Source organism: Danio aesculapii, chromosome 4, assembly GCF_903798145.1.
Source record: "Danio aesculapii chromosome 4, fDanAes4.1, whole genome shotgun sequence".
NCBI classification, from domain to species: Eukaryota; Metazoa; Chordata; class Actinopteri; order Cypriniformes; family Danionidae; genus Danio; species Danio aesculapii.
The window spans coordinates 42,410,155-42,434,063 of record NC_079438.1 but is presented as its reverse complement, the minus strand read 5'-3'; the positions used below and the strand labels follow the sequence as shown (position 1 = coordinate 42,434,063).

Here is a 23,909-nt window from a genome sequence, read left to right as displayed (position 1 = left end):
CTGTTTTCTATGACTTTTCCAAAACTTTGTGGGTTTTTTCTGATTTTTCCAAAACTTTTCTAGGCTTGGAAAATGCCATGTCAAAATTCCATGACTTTTCCAGGTTTTCCATGACCGTATGATCCCTGTCCTATGGATGTCAATGGTAATAGTTACAGGTTTCAAACCTTCTTGAAAATATCTTTTTTGTTCAACAGAAAAAAACCCTAAAAATAATTTGGAACAATTAAAGATGAGTAAATGACAGCATTTTTATTTTTGGATGAACTACCCCTTTAAAAAGCACACATTTTCAGAATGAATTAACTAGTGATCACTTTTGATCTTATACATTAGCAAATGCTACAAACAACACTAAGATTAAATGTGGAAGCATCGTTCTTTGTTAGTTTACCAATGTTAACTCATGTTGACAAATTAAACCCTGTTGTCAAGGATTACATATCTGGAAGTCATTTACATTATAGTAGTGATATTATACAGTATATCCAGTTGAAGTAAAAATTATTAGCCCCCTTTGAATTGTTTTTTTCTTATATTTCCTAAATTATGTTTAATAGAGCAGGGAAATTTTCACAGTATGTCTGATAATATTTTTTCTTCTGGAGAAAGTCTAGTCGTCTAGAATAAAAAGCAGTTTTTAATTTTTTTAAAAACCACTTTAAGGTCAAAATTATTAGCCCCTTTAAGCTATTTTTTCCCCCCGATAGTCTACATAAACCACTGTTATACAATAACTTGCCTCATTACTCTAACCTGCAAAGGCTTAATTAGGTTAATTAGGTTAACTATGCAGGTTACTTTAAGTTGTATAGAAGTGTCTTGAAAAACATCTAGTAAAATATTATTTACTGTCATCATGGCAAAGATAAAATAAATCAGTTATTAGAGATGAGTTATTAAAACTATTATGTTTAGAAACGTGCTAAAAATCTTCTCTCTGTTAAACGGAAATTGGGGAAAAAAAAATTTACAAGGGGGCTAATAATTCAGGGATTTTTCATAATCCATTTTTTGGTTGCACACTAACAAATTAGGCTGGTAGTTTACTCAATTCATTTTGAAAATGTTTCACACAAAAAAATGAAGCGACAAACATTATAACAAAAATAAACAACCTATAATACAATGCATTGCAAAACAGTTTATTGAAAATAGTTGCATTTCAACAACACATACATAAATACCACAAGGGTCATTAAGATGAATATGAGCTTCTGAAGAGCTACACATGGAAAATAAATGCAAAAGAAATAAAATACAAGTAGACGTTAAATGTAGTTCACAAACAAACAAAAAAAACAAAAAAACAGGCATATTTCTTCAAATCCTTCAGACTCAATTTGACTCCCATTGATGGACAGCACAAACAATTAATCCACGAAAACAAACAAACAAACACACACATTTGCTCGCTCGACATACAAAAGGCAAGAAAAGTGACCGTTTAAAAATCATTCCTCTAAACCGGTTCATTTGGAAGAGCAATGAGTAGAGAAAATGAGTGTCTGTCACTGCTTGAATATATAAAGTTCGCAGTTTAAAGTCAATGGCTGCTGAATCACCATAGGGGCGCATTGGTTTAGTATTTTCTATTATTATTTCTTTATTTGCTGGTGCTGTCATCTGTGCCGCTCTGCTTGAACAGTCCCACGTCATTAGTCTCCATGGCCTGGTAGATGAAGAACAGGAATCCGGCCACGGCGCTCAGCAGGACCAGCTGGACCCATACTGGCAGACTGCGGCGGGATCTGCTCTTTACTGAAGGGGGCGCTGTGGTCTTGGAGGCAGACAGAGGGATGGAGGACACACGGGGAACAGCTCGAGACTCTGTGTAGGACGAGGTGGAGGAGAAGGAAGAAGAGGAGGTGGTTTGTTTGAGATCAGATAGACGCTGACGGGATTCATTGATCCATGTGTCGATCAGGGGACGACCAGCTGCTCCTCTGATTGGTCGACGGCAGGTCGCGCTGAAGATACATTAGAATTTTAACAAAAAAAAAAAAAACAAACAAAATATAACTAAAATATTTTAGGCAAATTTCCTTCAAAATGGAATCTCTTGATTTAGATCGTTTTACTAAATATAAATGATATATTTGGATAACAGTAAGATTTTAAAAAATTCTTTTTTATACAGTTTAATACATGCATACATACATATTTCTCAAAATTACTAGATTTACAGCTTTATATTTTCACTGCTTGTAAACATGACATTCATTACTCATTTAATTTAACATGTTAATTTCCTCAGAAATAACAATTAATATATTTCACACATACAACCATTGAACATTTTGATAAGCATAGTCATTGTCAAAAAAACAAAACAAAAAAAAAACAAGCATGAAGCAAAAGAAAAGTGTCAGGATCAATATAAGGGTCTGAAATGTCATCAAAACATTGTTTACTAAACATTACCCCAAATCCTTAAAAGAAGGCAAGAAAATTGACTGTACATTCCGATGTATTCAGGGTCTAGGGAAATATACACTCATTTACACGTTTTCACAAGTTTTTTTTTCCAAGTGCGAGTAATTATGTGGATTACTAAAAACAAGTGTTCTATGTTTTAAAGGGGTAATGAACGGCACATTTCTAAATGTTATAATGTATTTTTGAGGTTTAAGAGTTTTTTTCTGCAATAACACGAACACTAAGGCCGGTCACGATTTCCATTTTTTGTTCTATGATATATTGCGATAAACGATATTATTGTAATTAAGACAATTTTATGGGACATTCTAACATAAACGTTCATTATCTGTGAATAAAAAAATATTTCATCCCAAAAATGTCTAAAATGGACTGATGGTTGATTTCTCAGAGTTGTTTTGTAAAGGAATAAGTCATTCATTTGGTTCTCAGATTTATTATTATTATTATTTTTTTTGTTTTACAAACTCTGTCATTGTCCTTGTCCTCAGCCCAATTGAACCTGCAATGTTATTAGTTTTGTTATGCTAAAAACTGTTATTAGAAAAAAAAGAAACATCACAAAAAGCAAAGTTTAAGTTACTATCAGTCACATCAATTGATTAAAAACATTAAATTAGAAATAAATTCTACAAATAAATACTATTTTACAATTGTCCCCATGTTTCTGTTAGTCTTGTCACATTTGCATTAAATTTAACATAAAATGCGTGCAATACACCTTTATGGCTATGACTCCGAGGAATTCATTAGATGGAAGAGGAGCTGACAGTGATCAAGCATGTGTTCTTTCATTAAATTTTAGGATTTTTGCTCGTTTTTGTATGATTTTTTTGAGGAGGACAAGCTTAAAAGGTTAGGTCCTGTCACATTTTTTAAGTGAAAATGTAAAAAGCAGCATGTGCTGATTCGGATTGGTTACAAAAAAAAAATAGAAGTAAACTGTATAATTCATGTCCCTTTAAAGTACATTGTTAAAAACAGACACTATGACTTGAGCTTGACCCCAGAAAACATTCAGAAGTTTAAATGATCTGGTCTTCATACCTGATTCCAGTTGGAGTGTTGAGGTTTTCGGTGGGGAAGATTTCTTTAAGCACGTCTCTCTCCACAGTCTTCGGGGTCTGATCAATGGCTGACACCTTTTCAACCTGCGCACAAGAACACAAGAGCCACACAATCGTGAACAGAGTCAGAACAGATCACTGCGGTTCTGAAAATGTTTTCAGCTTTCACTTAAAAACTAAAAATGAAAACATTATGCAACATCATAGCCAAGTATAACCCGGGTGACTCCAAGTTTTTCCAAAATCATTATTCAAATGTCCTCAACCCAATTAACCACCCGTGGAGCCAAACACCATGTAGCTCAAAAAATTACCATCACCGTCTCTTCCATATCCATCTGGTTGTTATAGAGTCCTCGGACAGGAGTGATTTGGGAGAGGAACGGGGTGATTTTGGAATGTCTTGATTTCGAATGGGTCAGTGGTGAACCACAGCTCTCCTGATAAACCAATGAAAGCTTTAATGACGACTAACAGAACATTTACATGCATGTTGTTTAGCGGACAATACACATGTAAACATTTTAACCTGTTTTTCTTTCTCAGAATAAGGTTATTAACTGCTAGTTATCTTCCCCTTAGACAAATTTGCCCATTATGCAAACACATTAAGCTGCTTTCTGTTTATAAGTGTGTGTGATATCTGTCAGAAAAACATCCTTCCTGCGGCTTTAAGAGCATCCAGAGAAAGAGAGAAAACATTTTGGTCCAGAAAATAAGAGTAAACATTATAAATGTAGGATTGACAGCTTATTGTAGTGCACGTAACAGAATAAGTTATTAAATGAGATGATTTTGGGAAGTTATCATTTTAGTGTGCATGTAAATGTGCTACAATTGCCCAATCAAACTGAGATTTTTCCAATATTAGTATTTAAACAATGTTTGGATAAAAACATTTATCTGATTGCATGTTTACAGGTTCAGGCTGGGCCAAAAAAATACACTAAACTGCTTGTTGGTGGTGGTGTTCAGTGAGTCATTCATTCACATGATATGTTCAAACAGCTGATTCATTTAGAAACAACGTGACAAGGATCACTGTATCGTTTACACAAATGATTACTGCAATGTTGCTCTCGGAGATGTGCAAATATTCTGCTTTGGTTCTGGAGCTATTTGCACTGACAAAACAGAAAAACAAACAATGTTGTCTACAATTAAACTCAATCAATATTAGCTGTGATGACTTGAAGGCATTTAGGAATTGCGGTTATGCTTGCGCTATATTACATAACTATTTAATGTATTTTTGCCATCACAACTGGATCATTCTAATGGGCTTCATTACAAAGTAAAACATTTCATTTACAAAATGTTGATAATAATAATAATAATAAAAACACACCCAACTCTACTTAAAGCCTACTACATTACTTCAAAAAACACAACTTGCAATCTGCAAACCTGGGAAAGTTCACATGACACAGGAAGAGAGTCCTCTGAAACCAAACAGAAGTTCTTGTAAGGAAGTGAATGTGATGGGAAAACCTCTTTTTGTCGATCACTGGAAGACGAAAGACTGCACATCATGTCTACCAAGGGTATGGATGGTTTGCTCTGACTCAAAACAGGCTTTGAGAGCTTCGATACTGCAGCAGATCTGACACCCTGGGCCTTTAGAGAATAAACAGAGCCTCATAAACTGCTAAAATGTATATTTAACAGAGTTATAAGCAGTGTATAACTGCGAGACGTACCAGAGGACCACCGTTTGCAGATCTACAGCTCAGGACGTTCTGCATACCCTGGTCATCCACCTGATTTATTAATGTAGCATAATAAACATGCATTTAAGTCCAAAATGACGACTGGATAGATCTAATATATTCCTTAAATAAGCTGAAAGCATTAACTAAAGATGTAAGTGTGTGTGTGTCTTCACCTCAACACAAGCAGTATTAATCAGAGAAACTAGCGGCTCTCGACTGGATTGTCTATGCGGAGGGGAAGGGATGTCAGCAGTATTCTCATCATGCTACAAAAGAAACCACAAGAGGTAAACCAATCAGCTCAACTGTTAAATGCGAGGCTTTCATATTTATGGATGCTTTAAGAAACATAGCTCTGACACCTTGTTGTTCAGACTGGACACTTGGCGTTTCGTTGATTCTGTTGCAGACATGGAGTAGCGCTTTGAGGGTTTAGGATCCTTTGGCACTGTCTTTAATAATGTAAGAGCATAAGTAACACGGTGGCACTATATGACATGATGTTCATGAATACTTTCTATTGGACCTACCAAAGGTGTTTTCATCCTCATCAGAGAAACAGACACCTCCTTCAATACTGAGGGCTCAGAGAAATCCTACAAAACACACGATTCCCAATCAAAAAAAAAATGGTGAAATTTCTTAATGGAAATGAATTAAAAATACTATGACATATGGTCAGTCCTATTAGGCAGCATATGTCTTTGACCCCATAATTAATACTTTGACAAAATTATTTTTATATATACAGTGTGCTCAGCATAATTGAGTAGAGCCCATTTTGAAAATGAATATTTTTATTCATTTCTCAGTGAATATGGGCAATGTAATTTGGTGCATTTAAACAATACAGATTTATTAAACAGATATATAAAAATTTTATTTTAGTCATCAAAAACATTTAGAAATTAAAAGATAATACAATTAAATTCAAGCAAAATATTGCAAACCCCCCACAAAATTGACTAATTTTTAATTTACATTTTTTACCTATCTTGCTTTTTCCTTTTTTAATTTTGTAGTTAATCTTTTTCTATAACATAAATTTCGGTCTACTAGTTTTTGGACTGTTATCGTAAGTTATTTTGTTAGACAAGCCCCAGATTTAGCTTTAGTACCTACTAATCTAATGTATATGTACAAAGATAATGGGCTCTATTTTAATGATCTAGGCGCAAAGTCAGAAGCGCAGGGCACAAAAGCATTAAGGGCGTATGCTAATTCTTTTTGCTATTTTAAGAATGGAAAAATACGTTCTGCGTGGTGGCGCATGGTCTAACAGGGTTGAGCTTATTCTCTTAATGAGTTATAGGTGTGTTTTGAGAATAAAGCAATCAGTCTCATCTCTCAATACCTTTAAGAGTTGGTTGCATCATTCCACTGCGCATTTGCTATTTACATGGCAGACTTTGTAAGTGTTAAAACCGAACACTTCACTAGCTAGAAAACAGTTAAACAGCATCTGCAGCACGAGAATGAGCCTTCTCCATTCAACCTTTACTTTCACTTTCTCTCTTTTGTGGATAAGGAAACGTGCTGTACAGTCTACATAATTAATTTAGTTTGTTAAGCGCAAAGATTTGTTTTAAAAATATTTCTGAATTCAGTTCCAATTTCCAGCAAACGAATAAATGAACAATAATAACGAAGTGTGGTCAAAAAACCGAGTCATTTCCAAACACACATGCTATGCCCCATATGGTCCAAAACCTGACAGGTGGACAAATCTAAGCTTGTTTTTAATAAAACTAATATAAATATTCATAAATTAAATAATACTGCTAATAATACTGCTAATAATAATAATAATAATAATAATAATAATAATAATAATAATAACAACAACAACATTATACCTAAGGAAATAGTCATGAATAAACTTATTTGAATATTTGAATCCTTTAAATTATTTTTCATTTGTAAAGACATTTGCGTATTGCTGTACATCATGTGTGTTTTAAGCAATGTGTAAGCGAGGTGCGCAACTAACTCGCTCTGTGCAATTGACCAGCTGAAAGCAGGTCCAGCGCAGTCTATTTTAGTTCCTCAAAATAGCAACGCGCCAACAATGCATCTTAACATCTCTTTTCTAGACCAGAACACCTTGAGTCCACAAAGGGGCACAAATGGATTTGCTATTTAAGCAACATGGCAGAAAATGGGTAAATAAGGATTACATTGGTCTGAAAATAGCAATACGTCGTGGAAACACGTCTTGTGCCTTATTGCGCCGGGTGTAAGATAGGGCCCAATATTGTATGGCTTCCTATTTAAAAGATACATGTGTACTTCTATATGCTGAGCACTGTAAATAGAATTTTAAAGACACGTATAATCTTAAAAGTTATGACTAAAGAAAAACTGGTCAACATTTTTTAAAAATATAATTCTAAATAAAATGATTAAAATAAAACGCTTCCATTGGAATTTTGCTTCACTCTTATTTGTGTAACAACCAATTAGTACAATTATTTTATTGTTTTCTAAAATTTATTTATTTTCTAAAAGGGTTTTTATTTATTTTCAACAAAAACTGGTTTCATAAATCTGGACTGCTTTTGGGCAGCAATTATGAGTAATAACATTATAACTGGGTTTATACTAGTACACATTTTTATTCGGATCCTTTTTCTTCCTCTAAGTGGAGTTCCTGAGTAATTTGAAATTCAGCTTTAGCTGCCCCCATAATGTTGTAGATGATAAAAGAAATACAGTAAAGAGTCATTTTACTGTTACTAATAATATGATGATACAATAAATAATAGTAATTTATGCCAAATTCTTTGTAATTTTATAAAATAACTAGTCAAATAGATCAAAATTGTGTAAATAACATACCTAGATTTTGAAAACATGATCATGTAAAATTTGAAAAAGTACTGAGTGACAGAAATTGACCTTGACTTTGAATGAACCTTTGAATCTCAAAAGAACCCTCAAATGTCCTGTCATTCATGTCAAACTGAAATCTCAGGAGTGGGATTTTACTGAGAATGACACCTTGTCAGAGGATGAAGCCTCATTCAGATCAGGCTGAACTGAGCGGACCGGTGCACTGCGGCGTCTCAGAGATTCACTCTTAGATGAGGGCTTTGATGTCCTGTCTGAAAGCAAAGGCCTGGCCTCCCTCCTGCCTGCCTTTTTAATGTGAGGACAGAAGCAGGTTCTTCAGGTCAAGCTAATAACTTCGCCACTATGATTGCCTCGCTACCACCTACCCCAGGTCCTGTTCGTCTCCTATCCTCGGAAACTGCAAAACACTCTGCAGCCGAGAGCTCAGAGTTCTCCTGCAAAGCCCACACATGCACGCAAACCATTGAGCAGCAAAGTAACTCACACCACCCTCACCTTATTTGAGAAACAAATACGAGCTCAAGCAAACACTGTGTTCACCTGTGTTCAAAGCCAAACACACCCTGTGCACGTCCTGAATGTATTTTTGACTTCACCACCACACCCAGAAACCAGGTGATGTGCATTAGTAACATAACCACAGATTGAGTTACGGTGTCGTCGCTGGCAGGAACCATCTGATCCGGCCTCTGAGAGGATCTCTTCAACTTTCTCTTAACATTCAAGACAGGCCAGTCCTCCTCCTCCATATCCTCCTAAACATCACATATGAAAAGATCTACCACCTTACATTCAGAAGCAAACAGCTTATCTGGGGTATGAAAACATTTAGATGAGTAGAAGTCATGTCAGGAGATCTACAGGAAACAAGGAACTGGATTTGCACACACTTTAAGGCTATGACATGTTACTTTTTAAACCAGGGTTTCTGCAGGTTTCACCAAGTCAAATGTAATACTTTTTAGGACATTTTTAAGACCATGATGAATGACATTTTAGACTCATAAAGGGCTAAATGTGAAGGAAATGTAAAGGAAAAATGTTTTATTGACTCAATCAAAAGATTTTTATCCGTTAGTAGGTTTAATAATAATTTTTTTCTATATTTTAGATATTTCTAAGCAAAATATTTTAAACAATGTAAAAGCAAGCAAGCTCTACTCGTACTCATACACATTTTTCCCCAACTTAAACTTTTTTTTTTTTTAATAAAAAAGTAAATAATTAACAAGTGTTTTTTTTTTTTTTTAAAGTTTTAAAAACTAAATCTATGTACAACAATCTGCCCAGGTCGGGGTCCTCAGCAGTTAATACATGGAGCACTTTTTAACAAATGTTATTGTAAGAAAAAAAAAAAAAAAACTATTATGGTAAATGGAGTTAAAAACTACCTTTTTAAATAAAAAGTTTAAAGTTGAGATGGATTGTATGGGTATCGGGTATATGCCGAAGTATGCTAAAAGGACTTTTAATTTGCCAGTAACCTGGGTTAAGCGTTTCCGGTGAACTGTATACCATTGTTAAAATTGGCACGTTTAAGGTCTGTTTTCTTTAAAAATCAGCAATCTCCACAGGCTGAGTGATATCTGATATAAAGTGGGTCTCAGATTGTACAAGAAGCACTGCATTAAATTACAATTTTCCAGCCATATCTTTATAATGAGCATTTTTTTTTACCCCAGTATATGCAATGGAGCTTCTGCGCTAACCTGCCGATTCTGACAGGTGTGCGCGAGTAAACCGCTTTTTGTCTCGTTTTACGCTCGAGCAACTAAATGAATGCCTATTTAACAAGTCTATTTAACAAATTGTATTTTAATTACATTACAACATCGATGCTGTAATAGGATTCGTATGAAATGGAAAAAACTCACAATAACAGGTCACTGGACGTTTATCAGTATGGGAAAAACACTAGCACGGCATTTACCCTATTGGACAGATTGGGTAGCAATAAATGAACAAAGGAAAATTAAGAACTTTTTAAAAAAGGCCTAAAATTTTTTAAGACCCTGCAGATACCCTGAAAACAATTAGTGATGTAAATCATAAAAAAAAAATTTTGTTTTGTAGTGGTTTTGGTCATGATGTAGAAATGAGCGCTGATAGATGTCATTTCCATGTAAAATTAAATGTAGAGTTATACGACTGTCAAAAAAAATCTATATTTATATATAATTGTCCATTTGTCATTTATAAAATCCTTTTAGGACTAAATTTTGTTGATAAATGTGTCTTATTGAGACACATCTGTTGTGACATTTCGGAATGCAAAATTTATTCTAAATTTACTAAAAACGTATACTTCGTATTTCATATACATTGATTAACTAAAGCACAGATATCAAACTCAGTTCCTGGAGGGCCGCAGCTTTGCACAGTGTAGTTCCAACTCTAATTAAACACACCTGATCAAACTAATTACATCCTTCAGGCTTGTTTAAAGCCTACAGGTAATGCTGCAGTCACACTAGAGTTTGAGCATGCAAAATTCTGTAGTATGGTGTTGCAAAAAGGGGTGGGATTAAACAAGATTATTAGACATTTAAAAAAAAAAGTGAGCGATTGGTCCAGAGAGGTCATGTTTTGATCTTCGATTGGTCTCACGCAGAAAAGTGATGCGATTTTGCCGGTCAGAGTTCACCAAGCTTGAACTTTGCAACGCAGCGAACTGCGAAACTTGTCGCACGAGCTTGCGTTTCCAGTCTGACACATTTGCGCGCATATGAATGGAAGTCTATGGAGAGAAAAGTGCGGTGTGACTACAGCTTAAGTGTGTTGGAGCAGGGTTGGAACTAAACTGTGCAGGGCTGCAGCCCTCCACAAACAGAATTTGACACCCCTGGACTAAACAATCAAGAATAAACTCAAAGAAAATAATTAAATTCAATTCATTCAGAAGGAGTTCCATTTATAAATCACAAATTTTCCCCTTTAAAAGTGTTCATGAGTAACCCAAACTGAAGTTTTTTTTCACAGTTTTGTAATTATAAAACTTAGGGCAAATTCAATAATTACAGTAATAATACCATGGTTAAAACATTCAAAACTATTGTCCAGATACAAGTTGCTAACCAGTTACAATAAGGTATTAGTTGCAAAGAGACATTGGATGAGAACCAATCAAGGTATACCGCCAAAGATTTCTGTTATACAATTCCTAAGGTATGAGTGAGGTTTTTTTTAACGTTTTTGCTTTAAGTTCTTTAGGACCAAATATGTCCAAAGATGCCGTTTTAAATTGTAATGGGAAATCTGTGTTTCTGAAACAAATGAAGACAGCAGAAATCAATGATCCAATTCAATTATTTAGCCTGACATGTTTACTGCTCCAAAGTATTTTAAAAGTTTCTCAAAATAAAATATATTGTGGTAAAAGGGGAAAAAAGTTCTTGTTTTTTACCCAGACATTTAAAAAGAATATATTTTAGAGCAGTGATCACAATACTGTGAAACCATGATACTTTTATCCAAGGTAATCGTACCATCAGAATCTTCTACCGGTCCATGCTTAGTTGCTAAATATTAATATATGTATAACTGTTATAAAAAAAAAATAACAGTTCCAAACAGATACAGAAAGGAAACATTAATACACAATTTGCACATAATATAGTCATGTGACATCCTGAAGCATGTCAGGTCTTTTCTACAGCAGGTGGTGCTGCTGTACTCAACACTGAAAATGCTGGGAAAATATTCAGGGTTTATGGGGTTAAAAAAAAGAAAGGAATTATTTATATTGGAGAGAAAATGGGTTTCTTTTCTTTCTTTTTTTGTACAGTAAAGGGTGGAGGCACGTAGTGATTGTGTACTGCCTCTGCAAGTTAAACAGTGAACTTTATAACAGTTTACAAAAGTCTTTGATAAAGGAATCCTCTCAGTTAGAGGTTTACAAGAAGCCTGGACAGAAAAGTTTAAGATATGCAAAACTGACTAAAGTTGCACAGCAATGAGAAAGCCAAGCATGTCTGAAGGAAAGAAGGGAGGGAATAAGAAGATAAATAAAAGAGGATTAAAGTCTGGGTCAACTCGCAGCCGAAGTAAAAAAAAAAAAAAAGAAAGAAAAAAAGACTAGGGATATGAAAAAGGGGGCTGCTAGCTGTAATTGAAATCATGTGGACCCTCATATCTACAGTCTGGGGATTTTGTTTCATTTAACACACAGTCTGAAACTTCTTTTTATGAACAGTTGGATTAATCAGCTGAAATGAGACCACTTACATTACACACTTGCTTGATTGCAAGCAACCAGCAGATTGCATTTTTTTTCTTTGCAGAGTGGTTAGAAACCATTTCAATTACTGTTTTCTTTTTTTAATAACTGCATGTACACTTTCACAACCCTCCAATGCTATGAGTTTACAAGTAATAATTTGTACGAGACATTAAATGAGGAACTGCTGAGACAATGAAAAACAATGCATTCCATGATATAAAAAAAACAAAAAAAAAACGGGTTTGTTGAAAATGACAAACTTGCCAAGTCATTTAGTGGAAAACCAAGTTTTTACATGCTCCAAAAACAAGATAACAAAATTAACATATGATAAAATCCTAAACAAGAGTAAACGGGACTAAACGTTCATGTATTTGACTTGGCTCAGGCAGTTGCTCTCCGCATACCCTAACATGACCTAACATGTGAACTTTATGGGATGTTTTTATCAAGTACAACAAAACCATCCTTCACTTGCCACCCACATCCTTTTCATGTGCTTAATTTTCCACTTGGTCATATTAAGTCATGTAACATGGGTTAATTTGTTCATAGTATGCAAGCACCTTGCACATGATGCAAACGTGATGTATTACACTAAAACACATGAAAAAGAAAAAAAAAGAAAAAAAAACTAAACAACTAAGTGCACCAGTTTTTATCCTTACCCTTGTGTGTTGCCCACTGCGTGTCCTGCTGGTCACTGGTGTTTTCCCTCGACTCCTGACTGGTCTCTCCACAACAGGGATCAGTTCAGCCTCCACTTCTGGTGCAGGCACAGTCACGGGGGCTGGAGCTACAGTTTCTGACAGACATGCAAGATGGAGTTAAACAACATTAATTTCTTTTAATACACAGTTACAATTTACTTCAGAATTATTAGACCCCCTGAATCATTAGCCCCTCTGTTTATTTTTCAGATTTTTATCATTTCTGTTTAACTGAGAGAAGGTTTAACACATTTCTAAACATAATAGTTTTAATAACTCATTTCTAATAACAGACTTATTTAATCTTTGCCATGATGACAGTAAATAATATTCTACTAGATATTTTTCAAGACTTCTATACAGCTTAAAGTGACATTTAAAGGCTTAACTAGGTTAATTAGGTTAACTAGGCAGGTTAGGGTAATTAGGCAAGTTATTGTATAGCGATGGTTTGTTCTGTAGAATATCAAAAATATATATAGCTTAAAGGGGCTAATAATTTTGACCTTAAAATGGTTCATAAAAAATTAAAAACTGCTTTTATTCTAGCCAAAATAAAACAAATAACACTTTCTCCAGAAGAAAAAAATATTATCAGACATACTGTGAAAATTTCCATGCTCTTAATTTTTTTTTAAAGGGGGGGGGAGGGGGATAAGAATTCTGACTTCAACTGTAAAAGGGATATTTCACCCTATTGTATCTTATTTATTAAATGTCATGTCAGCTTAATTATCTACATGGAAAAAACAATTGAGTAATACAAATGTAATAAATACATCAAAACAAAACATTCAAACAAACAAGTATTACATTAGGCTGTTTGCATTAGTATACACAGTAAAAAATAAAATAAATTAGCAGTTTTCCATATTTTCTGATTCATGTTTTTTTTTCAATTATTTATGATTTTGAAATGCATTATGGGACCTTGATCAAGTTTGAAAAAAGTTTAACATCACAAAAAATTGCCAGTACATTTTGTTATTTTACAGGCTTATTTTTCTCTATATTATCATTTCGTATACATTATATTTCTTCAACCTACTAAAACGTCAATAAAAGTCACTTTGTTGAACTGTAGAGTTGAATTTTCAACATCACGAATCACAAAATAAAGAAAGCTGTCATTTAACAGATATTTTATACAGTGTAGGCTAAACAAAAACTTAATTTAACTAAGTTAATGCACTTAGAATGCACCTACAAACTAGGGCTGCACAAAATATCGTTTCAGCATCGACATAATGTGTGCATTCGCAATAGTCACATTACAGCATCTGCATTGTGGAGTTGGGATTATTATTGTTGATCAGGAATGACGAATGTAGCGCTTGCATTTTAAACGACATTTGATTATTCAATAATAGTGTTGGGCAAAATAGCTATATGCATGAGGTAGCGCTTCTCGAAATGGCAGCTCGAGCATATATTAATGTTACAATTCTAAGAAACATGTGCTGTTAATAAAAGAAATACATCTTAGAACCTTTTGATGCATTTTTCCCTCTTCATTTGCAAATATCATGATATATTGTGGAGGGTTTTCTTGTGATGCATTGCTGATATCGTGATCGGTCATTATCGGGGGCAAAATATCATAATAATATCGTATTGTATTACTGTACCTGAAGACCTGACTACTTACTTCACTTTTATCTTTGCTCCATCTTATTTCATTATTCTTGCAATTTCTTGGATTTACTCCTCTACAACATTATTCCAATCAAAGTTACTGAATTTATTCCAAGTAGAGCTCTTCAAGTCATCTGCCGAAATTGTATTGATATCGCAATATAAAAAAAAAAAATCCCAGAAAAACAAAATTTTTGCAATGTCAGTTTTTTCCAATAAAATGCAGTCCTACTACAAACATCAAAGCAGGAAAGTCCAATAAAATGCATTTTACAGGAGAAAGGATAATCCATAGAATGCTTTGAGTAGGATCTTCATTAGTTCACACTAAAAAAATTTTATTTATTCCAGGGTATATGCAGGAATCCTAAAGGTAATTTCAATGCGAAATTACCAATTACCGAGGGTAATTTCCTTCTCAGAATATTTTAAGACCTCATCGCCACTTCAAGTTCTGATCAGTTTCAAACCTTTAACTTTAAAAAGAGTTGTTAATAAACAGTTGAAGTTAAATAAATCAATGGAGCACAACCATGCAACAGAACTCAAAGAGAATCAAAGCTTAAAAGAATAAATTACGTGGTTGTTTTTAGCGACAGGCTTCAGCCACTGTTTAAACTCGTCTTTCTCCAACCAGGAGACGCAAACTTACATTTTCCCATTTTGCAGTCTGTTTTACTCTATGGTTTCGATACATGTGGAGAGCGTCACATCACCTTTCCGCGTTTGTCGCAAATTATGTGACATTACCCGGACGCAAGAGGTTGGCTGAACGCGCCCCGGCCCGAACCGTTGTTAATATTAGGAGGAAAATAAATATATTAATGCTTTTTTGGAGTCAAACACTTAAGACAACGCTTGAACAAAATTTAAGATCTCGTAAAAACGAGATTAAGACTTTTTAATACCTTTTAAGGGACTTAATTGTCTCATATTTGATTTATCAACTTTTAATACTTTAAGACCCAAGGACACCCTGTATTCACTACATTTACTCAGCCTCAATAGTTTCAAACATTTGATTTATTTTGTTTCTTTTCATTTGTCGAACACAATCGAAGACATTTTTAAAAAAAGTTGAAAACCAGTAACCATTGACATCCATAGCAGACAAAAAAAAAAAAAACACTATGAAGGTCAATATTGACTGGTTTTCAACCTTTTTCAAAATATCTTGTGTGTTCAAAAGAAGAAAGAAACTCTGACTGGTTTGTGACAAGTAAAACATCATTAAATGATAGAATTTTCAGTTTTAGTTGAACTATCCCTTTAAATCAAGGGATCTGTTAATCCGTTACCTTCCTCCTTGTCGCTGTACTGGTCTGAATCATTGTTGCCATTCTGATTGCCATCAGTCTGTGACGTCTCTGAGGGAAGAGCCACAGCTTCAGGAGGACCCTGATCCAGCAGCTTCTGAAGCCGCTTCTCATACACCTTCCTAGTGGATGCTGATGTGAAGAAAACAATAGATGTCAGTATAAGGTCTACACGATAATCATCCTGCTCAAAATGTTATGTTTATTTAAGGACAGATTCAAAGTTAACGTCTTTGGTGTCATGAATTCTTATTCTTGACCAGGAGTGAGAATCAGAAAGCCTGAAACTTTAAAACAAGGAGCAGGGCTGCACAATATATCGTTTCAGCATCGATATCGCAACGTGCGAATATACAACAGTCACATCACAGAATCTGCAATGTTGTGATGAGTAATGAGGTGTGATTATAAAAACCAGGAAAGAGTTCTGAACAAACAAAAGTTAACCTTACTATAGTAAACTAATTTATTCATATTTGTAAGACATGTGACAGTGTAAGAGTTCAAGCTAATTTAAACTATTTGGGCTTAAGAAATGATAAAATATGTAGCTTTAACAACAGCTTAATTTGTTTGTTATTACAATTAAGACTATATGGTGTTATTTTACACTTGATTACATTGTTATTTTCCATTTTACCACAATACTGTTCAAATATGCAGAAAACCACAAAGCACCGTCTATTTTATTTATTTGTATCTTTGTTCTGTTGTATTCCTGTGTGTGATTTGCTATACACTTTATAATAAATGCACTATTTACTTTTGTAAATTATTACAATGTAAAATTATGAATTCTTTCCAAATAGAGTTATTTAAATCATCATAAACAAAAATCTGCAATGTCAGTTTTTTCCAAAATCATGTAGCTCTACCGAGGAGCTTTTCAACATCCATTTAAGGACACTGTAGCCATTCAGGGCTGAGATGGAAAAACATGGAAATCTGCGTGCTTAGTGAAACTGCTGATTTACTGATAGCACTGAGTGCACAACACCAGAACACCATCTGGATTATTCCAGAAACTAAACTTGGGTTTTATGCTGAGTGGGAAGAAAAGAATTTATGATATTATATTAAATTTCTTAAGGTTTTTCCATTAAAAGATGCATTTCAGATTATTTTTCTCCTTCCTCTTTTTTTATGACAATAAAAACTGCATTTCAAATCTTACTTCATTCTACATCAATTTTATTTGCTCATAAAAAAATGTAACGATTTAAGCTAGTGATTTTAAGAAATAATGTAAAATATAAAAAAGCCCTGTATGTTTTATTTCTGTAACAACTGATTTGTTACTTTCTGCCCACTGTTTCAATGGAGATTTTGTAAACATTTAGAATAAATTCTGGCAACCTGTAACTCAACTAAACCATTTCCCACTAACATTTGCTCAACAAATGTTAATTCGGAACAGTTAATGTACCATTTAATTAGATAAATAGGGCAACGCAGTGGTGCAGTAGGTAGTGCTGTCGCCTCACAGCAAGAATGTCGCTGGTTCGAGCCTCGGCTGGTTCAGTTGGCGTTTCTGTGTGGAGTTTGCATGTTCTCCCTATGTTCGAGTGGGTTTCCTCCGGGTGCTCCGGTTTCCCCTCACACTCTAAAAGACATGCGCTACAGGTGAATTGGGTAAGCTAAATTGTCCGTAGTGTATGAGTGTGTATGGATGTTATGCGCTGTATAAAACATGTGCTGGATAAGTTGGCGGTTCATTCCGGTGTGGCGACCCCAGATTAATAAAGGGACTAAGCTGAAAAGAAAATGAATGAATAATTAGATAAATATATCCAAAAAAACTTTGTAAGATAACCAAAGTATGATTTAACTGTCCAAATATGCGTTTTGGGGCCTTTTTTATATATACACATTTTTATTTTCTTGTTTTTGGCACTGTATCATAGGTTCATAGATCATCCTCAATTCCTGGAGGGCCGCAGCTCTGACTACTCTGGAACACCTCGATTAATTAGATCAGCTGTCTTAGAAAAGGGTTGGAGCACAACTGTACAGAGCTGCGGCACTCCAGGAACTGCATTTGAGACCTATGATCTAAAGCATAAGTCTCAAACTGGATTCCTGGAGGGCCGCAGCTCTGCCCAGTTGTGCTCCAAACCTAATCAAACACAGCAGATCCAACTAATCAAGGTTGGAGCTAAACTATGCAGAGCTGCGGCCCTCCAGGAATCCCGTTTGAGACCTATGATCTAAAGGAACTATGCAACATCTACAAATATTTACTTTTTACACTGCACTATTTGAGGTTGATTCTTAGGTTTTGAGGTTGGCTCACCAACAATGGGTCCAGCATTCAGGCCATACTTCAGCAACAGGTCCTTTAAACCCTCATTGGTCAACTCAGTCACATCAACGTCATCAGGACGAACTTTGTCGGTTTTCCTGGTGGCTTTCTGTTAAGAAAAGCATCACATTAAATGACCAACAGCCATGATGCAGCTCATTTTATAGTTTAATATGCACATTTTTAAATGACTGCAGATTACAGTATGTACAGATGACGTCATGGTAAAGTACTGAACTTGTTAAAGCAAAGAGTGTTTAAACACGCCTGACAGGCTCCATATTACACAATAGAGCAACAAGGGAGGAACTCAAGCTAGTTTTCCCTCAGCCCATAAACATACTGTATACCGTACTATATAAAATACTATATACATACTACAAATACAAAAGAAACTGCTTGGAGGCACATGGGTGGAGTGTAACCACTTATCTGTCACCATACAACAAGAAGGACGTTTCTCAGTACATATTTTTATCTTTTTTTTGGTCTAAACCTGTACTTGCCTCTAGAAACTATAACGTAAAATATGCATATATCATCTACTGAATAACTTAAGTGTGGACTCAAATGAGAGGTGACCGTTATGGGTAAAAAAAAACAAGCAAAGTACATAACCGCTTGAAAATGTTAATTTATATAAAAGTAATAAAAGTCATTCAGGCAGTGAAATGAAAAGTGATACTGCTCATGCAAAGTGCCACAGTGATAGGGACTAAGGGCATTGCAAACGCAGGCTTCTAATGTGGGACGAAAGCAGGAACAATGCAAATCCAGCCACATTCCCTGGAGTAGAGCCCTGATCCACAAACCGGACCATGTGACCAGAGAAGTAGTGGTGAAAAGAGTGAAGAGGAGGAGGAGGGAATGTGTTTGGAAGGGGCAGGAGGAGATCATGAAGGTGTATGAGCTACAGTGAGGGGCCTTGATCAGGGCTGATCTGGAACACTGCCTACTTATATTAAAAAAAAAAAAAAAAAAAAAAAAAAAAAAATCAGAGCATTCCAGTAGGACAGAGGGGAAAAAAACGTCACTCAGTCAACAGACAACACCCTCACATTTATCAAGTTTCTGTGACCGAGTATAAACAGGAATCAGAGAGTCAAATTCAATAGCTTTTAAGACCTTTTTTAAGACTCTTTCCATACATTTTAAGACCTTATAACCACTTTTCAACTGGAATCACTGGCGAGATTTTAACTTGCAGTGCATTTACTAAATATTAATGTAAGAAACTAATCCAAAACTAAAATAATATTCATATATTGAATAAACATCTATTTAAAAAAAAGGGTTTTGAAGAGCAGAATGCATTTTATAAATGCACAATTCTGGATTAGTATTTAAATTTAAATTAGAGCTCACAACTCTGCCGTAATAATGGTCAATTAATTTGAATGAACTAGGGCTGCACAATATATTGTTTCAGCATCGATATCGCAATGTAATCATTCTCAATAGTCACATCGCCAGTATTGAATTGTTTATAAAACCAAGACTATGCAGTATTATTTTACATTTGATTTAGAAATGTTCATATTAACGGATTAACCGTTAACCGAAAGGGTGCGTTTTTAACTGATTAATGGGATCCGTTAAACAATACATTTTTTTAGGTTTGGCTGCATAAATGTGCAACACATATCTTTTAATTCACGGGATTGTAACACCCGCAACCTATGGCTACAGACATATTTTGCCAAAGAAGCAAAATGAAAGAATTCTGAAGTTTGACACCTCCGTTTATTTGTACAATTGGAGAAAGAATCGCAATCCAAAACTTTATAAAATGTGCTTTGCTTTAGAAACAAGCCAGCCACAAGTCAGAGCATCTGGATTTTCTCTTCATCAGAGTGTGCTATGGCACCGCTCATAAATACAATGAACAGGATATAGTTTTGATGATTTAGGGCTCTATTTTAAGGATCTAGGTGCAAAGTCTAAAGCGCATGGCGCAAAAGCATTAAGGGCATGTCTAAATCCACTTTTGCCATTTTAAAGCTAGAAAAATTCAGTCTCATCTCACGTTCACTTTAAGAGTCAGTTGCGTTGCGCCATGGTGCATTTGCCATTTACATGGCTGACTTTGTAAGTAGAAAATCTGAATGCTTTACTAACGAGAAAACAGTTAAACAGACCATCTGCAGCGCGAGAATAAAGAACACAATCGGGTCTCTTTACTTTCATGGATAAGGATACGGTGTTGTACGCACTTCACTGAAGACATCCATTATATTTGATTATTCAGTTACTGTATTCCTGAATACATTACGACTCCTCAGACAACAATTAATTGCTGTTAATTTAATCTGCATATTTTTGTTTATTGAATTTAACTATGCTTTTAGATTGTCTGTTATGTTATGCACCCTATATGAATTATCCCAATCAACTCATCAAGAGAAATTATATTCAAATTGCAATATATATTTAAAAATAAATAAAATTTAAAAATAAATAATAATCTAAAAAAAAATAAATAAATTAAAAAAAAAATAATAAAAAAAATAATAAAAAATAAAAAAAACGCAAAATTTAGTTTAAATAACCCCACCAAAAAAAAAGCAATGTGTACTTTTTACAATATCATGCAGCAGAATTAAACAACAACAAAACTTAGTTTTGACTTTTAAATGAATGATTTAATGACTCCCTTCTACACTTGTATTCTCTAGCATTTTATCATTGCAATGTGGACGATTTTACTCTAATAAAAAATAAACTATTTATTCCATTTACTAAACTATTCTGCTATAACCTCAATAAGAGAAACATTCAACAATACTGTGTTTACAAGTTTGAGAACATATTTCAACATCCAAAATTGCTGGTACAAATTTAAAGATTATTAAATTTCTAAGCTGCAATTAAGAGTTTTGGATTTAGCATAAAGTTTCAGATCAAACTTTTGTTTTACTGACAATTCTGGTTTGCGATAAGCAAGTTTTATTGGCCATCACAAAGCTGTTTTTTTTCTGACCTTCAGTTCCGTGGGTTTGCACATGCCGTTACACACACATGCTTCAATACTTAATGTCATCGCTCTGAAAATTAGCAATAAAAGCAGCATGATGTTTTTGGTTAACCACAATTTGCCCAATTATGGCTTTTGCATCAGAGCTTCTAGACCTGTTTTATTTCAACACAACAACTCTCATAACTCTCACTGTGCAGTGATGACGAAATCAAATCAATCATCTTTATAGGTCACGATTGTTGCAAATTCTAAACCGTGCACATCAAAACATCCCAGAAATGTGACTGTGTGTGCGCGTGTGTCGAATGTTTCTGAAATTACTATCTGAGACACAGGAGCTTCAAAGAGGAATGCAACACACACACATCTGGCAGCCAAAGCATGAATTCCTTCACACAAGAATCTATTTCCTCAATAAAGGGACCAAACCCACTATGAAAACAGCCTTGTGCAGCTTTTGAATTATTCTACAGCTCCTAGATCTGCAACTATCTCCACAAACGTTTAATATGGGGTCCATAGGGCTGCATAGTATTGGTATTATGATAGTTTGTATTATCATATCACACAAAATAAGATGATAAAATAATGAATGAGATGTATAAAAACACATTTTAGTAAAGAAAATGTTCAAACAAACAATGATTACATGCACAAAGTATAAATAGTCTCATCTAAAACACTGGAAACTCTCGAGTCTTGATTTAAGAGATCTACCTTACAAACGCATTTCAAACTTGATAAATCACACACTCTGATGGGTTTTACTCCTAAAGAAAACCATCTTGGCAGACTGTGTAGATGAAGAGAGAGAGAGTTAATGAGAGGGAAATGCTGTGCAAGAAGATTTTTACAATGACAGGCAGCACTTCCTCATTCACTAGCACTGGAGGTGCCTTTAACATCAAACATCTCTGTAAAACATAAAAGGTCTCCTGTGTAGTTGCAGGGGTGGGGGATTGAGCTTATCAGGTTGGTTATAAAAACAGAACAAACTACAAACTTGTAGCTTTCACGCTTAATAACAGCATCAACAGACATAAAATTACATGATAGAAAAAAAGTTAAGAAAAAAAAAAGCAACAGGCATGCACTTTAACAATCCAAGACTGCAGACTACTGGTGTATGACATAGTAGCAAATACAGAGAAGTGAGGGGAGGAAAACTCCCACTTTTCTAAGTGTTTCCCCAGATGTTTCATTGATTTAACAAAACTCAAAAAAACATAGTTTTAATTTATAGATTATTAATCTTCACCTATTGCTCATTCAAATTTGGGCTTTTACATCTTACGCCTTAAACAGATGTGTAACAGATTACACAAAGCAGTGCAATTTTCTTTAGAATACTTTAGAATCCCTACAAAAACATGCATTCATTAATTTGACAGACGGAGGCATGGATTTTGAACTATTATTAGCAATGCAATGAATCAGACCAAGTCATTTAAGCGGGAAACTGTCGCAGGGTAATGAGTAATAGGAAGTTCGATAAGTACGAATCGGTTCTTTTGAACAATTCATTTCAAAATTTGATTCTAAATATGATTTCTTTATGGAACTGCATTTTATGCGTTTCCTGACATTCAGTCGCAGCATATTATAGTAATAAGCGTTCACAGTGTTTGATTATATTATGGGTAGTTTATATTAACACCATTAGCATCAATTGCACGGATTAAGCACGTGTAAGTTTTACATCATTTGTATTCATTAAAAAATAAAAAGCAAAACAAGTCTTAGAGTTTAATATTATTAAAAGCTCCCATTAAAGTAAAAATTATTTTGAGGATTCACAACTGTGAATCTTATTCAAGCATCTCAAAACAAAGCACAAATCACTTTTTAGCGAAGGAATCGTTCAAACCGACGTTAAGTGACTCACTGAAATGATTCAAGTCAAACGTAACGATTCGTTCACAAACCGGACACCATAGTAAAAAGTTCGCCATGCCGGTTTGTTTTCATTTGCGAGGCATGTGCAGGTTCAAACTACACACTTACAACAATAAACTTAATAATACCAACCTCTCGATTTTTACCAAACAAATGGGCTTTCAGGAGATACACGCCTTAACAAAAATAATAATAACTAAACCTGCGTATTACGTCAACCCCATCTGATTCACGATCCATGTGTAGCTAAAACAAAGCAAGCATCTCCAAACAACCCACCCTGCCGGAGCGGCTCCTGTTGGAGACCACAGGCGCTGGAGGAAGCTCCTCGTCGCTGGAAAAGACATCTGGAGAGCCGCTACTTTTTTTGTTTTGCACGGTCAGATTCTTCAAGTACAGCTGCACGTACACGTCCTTTCGCTGATCGCCGTTCGGGAGAGCAACATTATTGGCCAGCAATGCACTTTTAAGCTTGTCTTTAGTAAGCACAGACGGGTCTTCCAGAAATTCCGACATGTCTGTTGGTTCCAGCAGGACACTCGCTGCCTCGGGCTGATTTCTTTTATGAGATCAGTGACCATCTTAGGAGAGAGACCCCTATTGGATGCGCGCCTCAGAAAGACGCCTTCTGATTGGCGGATTGACTATTTAAAATCACTGGCGATAAATAGGAGTTCGACCTCATGCTTTTAAGAGATTCACTTCACATAACGAGAAGATCAATAATTTGAGGATAAGACTAGGAATTAAACAATTAAAACGCTACTTCATTGAGGAAGTAAT

At 34.8% G+C, this 23,909-nt stretch overlaps 1 protein-coding gene across 5 annotated transcripts; it reads right to left on the bottom strand.

Annotated features, from left to right (window-relative positions):
- Positions 1–1,129: 1,129 nt before the first annotated feature.
- tmpoa (thymopoietin a) lies at positions 1,130–23,705 on the bottom strand. 5 transcript variants are annotated; one of them, XM_056455722.1, is made up of 15 exons: positions 23,406–23,705; positions 18,245–18,362; positions 15,934–16,083; positions 12,959–13,095; positions 8,725–8,826; positions 8,437–8,505; positions 8,219–8,356; positions 5,749–5,814; positions 5,581–5,670; positions 5,392–5,484; positions 5,207–5,266; positions 4,914–5,123; positions 3,821–3,946; positions 3,487–3,590; positions 1,130–1,970 (listed from the first exon to the last, which is right to left on the bottom strand). In XM_056455722.1, the coding sequence occupies exons 1-15, from the start codon at positions 23,640–23,642 to the stop codon at positions 1,607–1,609; spliced, it is 2,064 nt and encodes a 687-aa protein (XP_056311697.1). In that variant the 5' UTR covers positions 23,643–23,705; the 3' UTR covers positions 1,130–1,606. The 5 variants fall into 5 exon arrangements, with proteins under 5 accessions (XP_056311697.1, XP_056311698.1, XP_056311693.1 ...); XM_056455723.1 differs by having other exon boundaries at positions 4,998–5,123; positions 23,406–23,704; XM_056455718.1 differs by lacking the exons at positions 8,219–8,356; positions 8,437–8,505; positions 8,725–8,826 and having other exon boundaries at positions 4,998–5,123; positions 23,406–23,700.
- Positions 23,706–23,909: the final 204 nt, after the last annotated feature.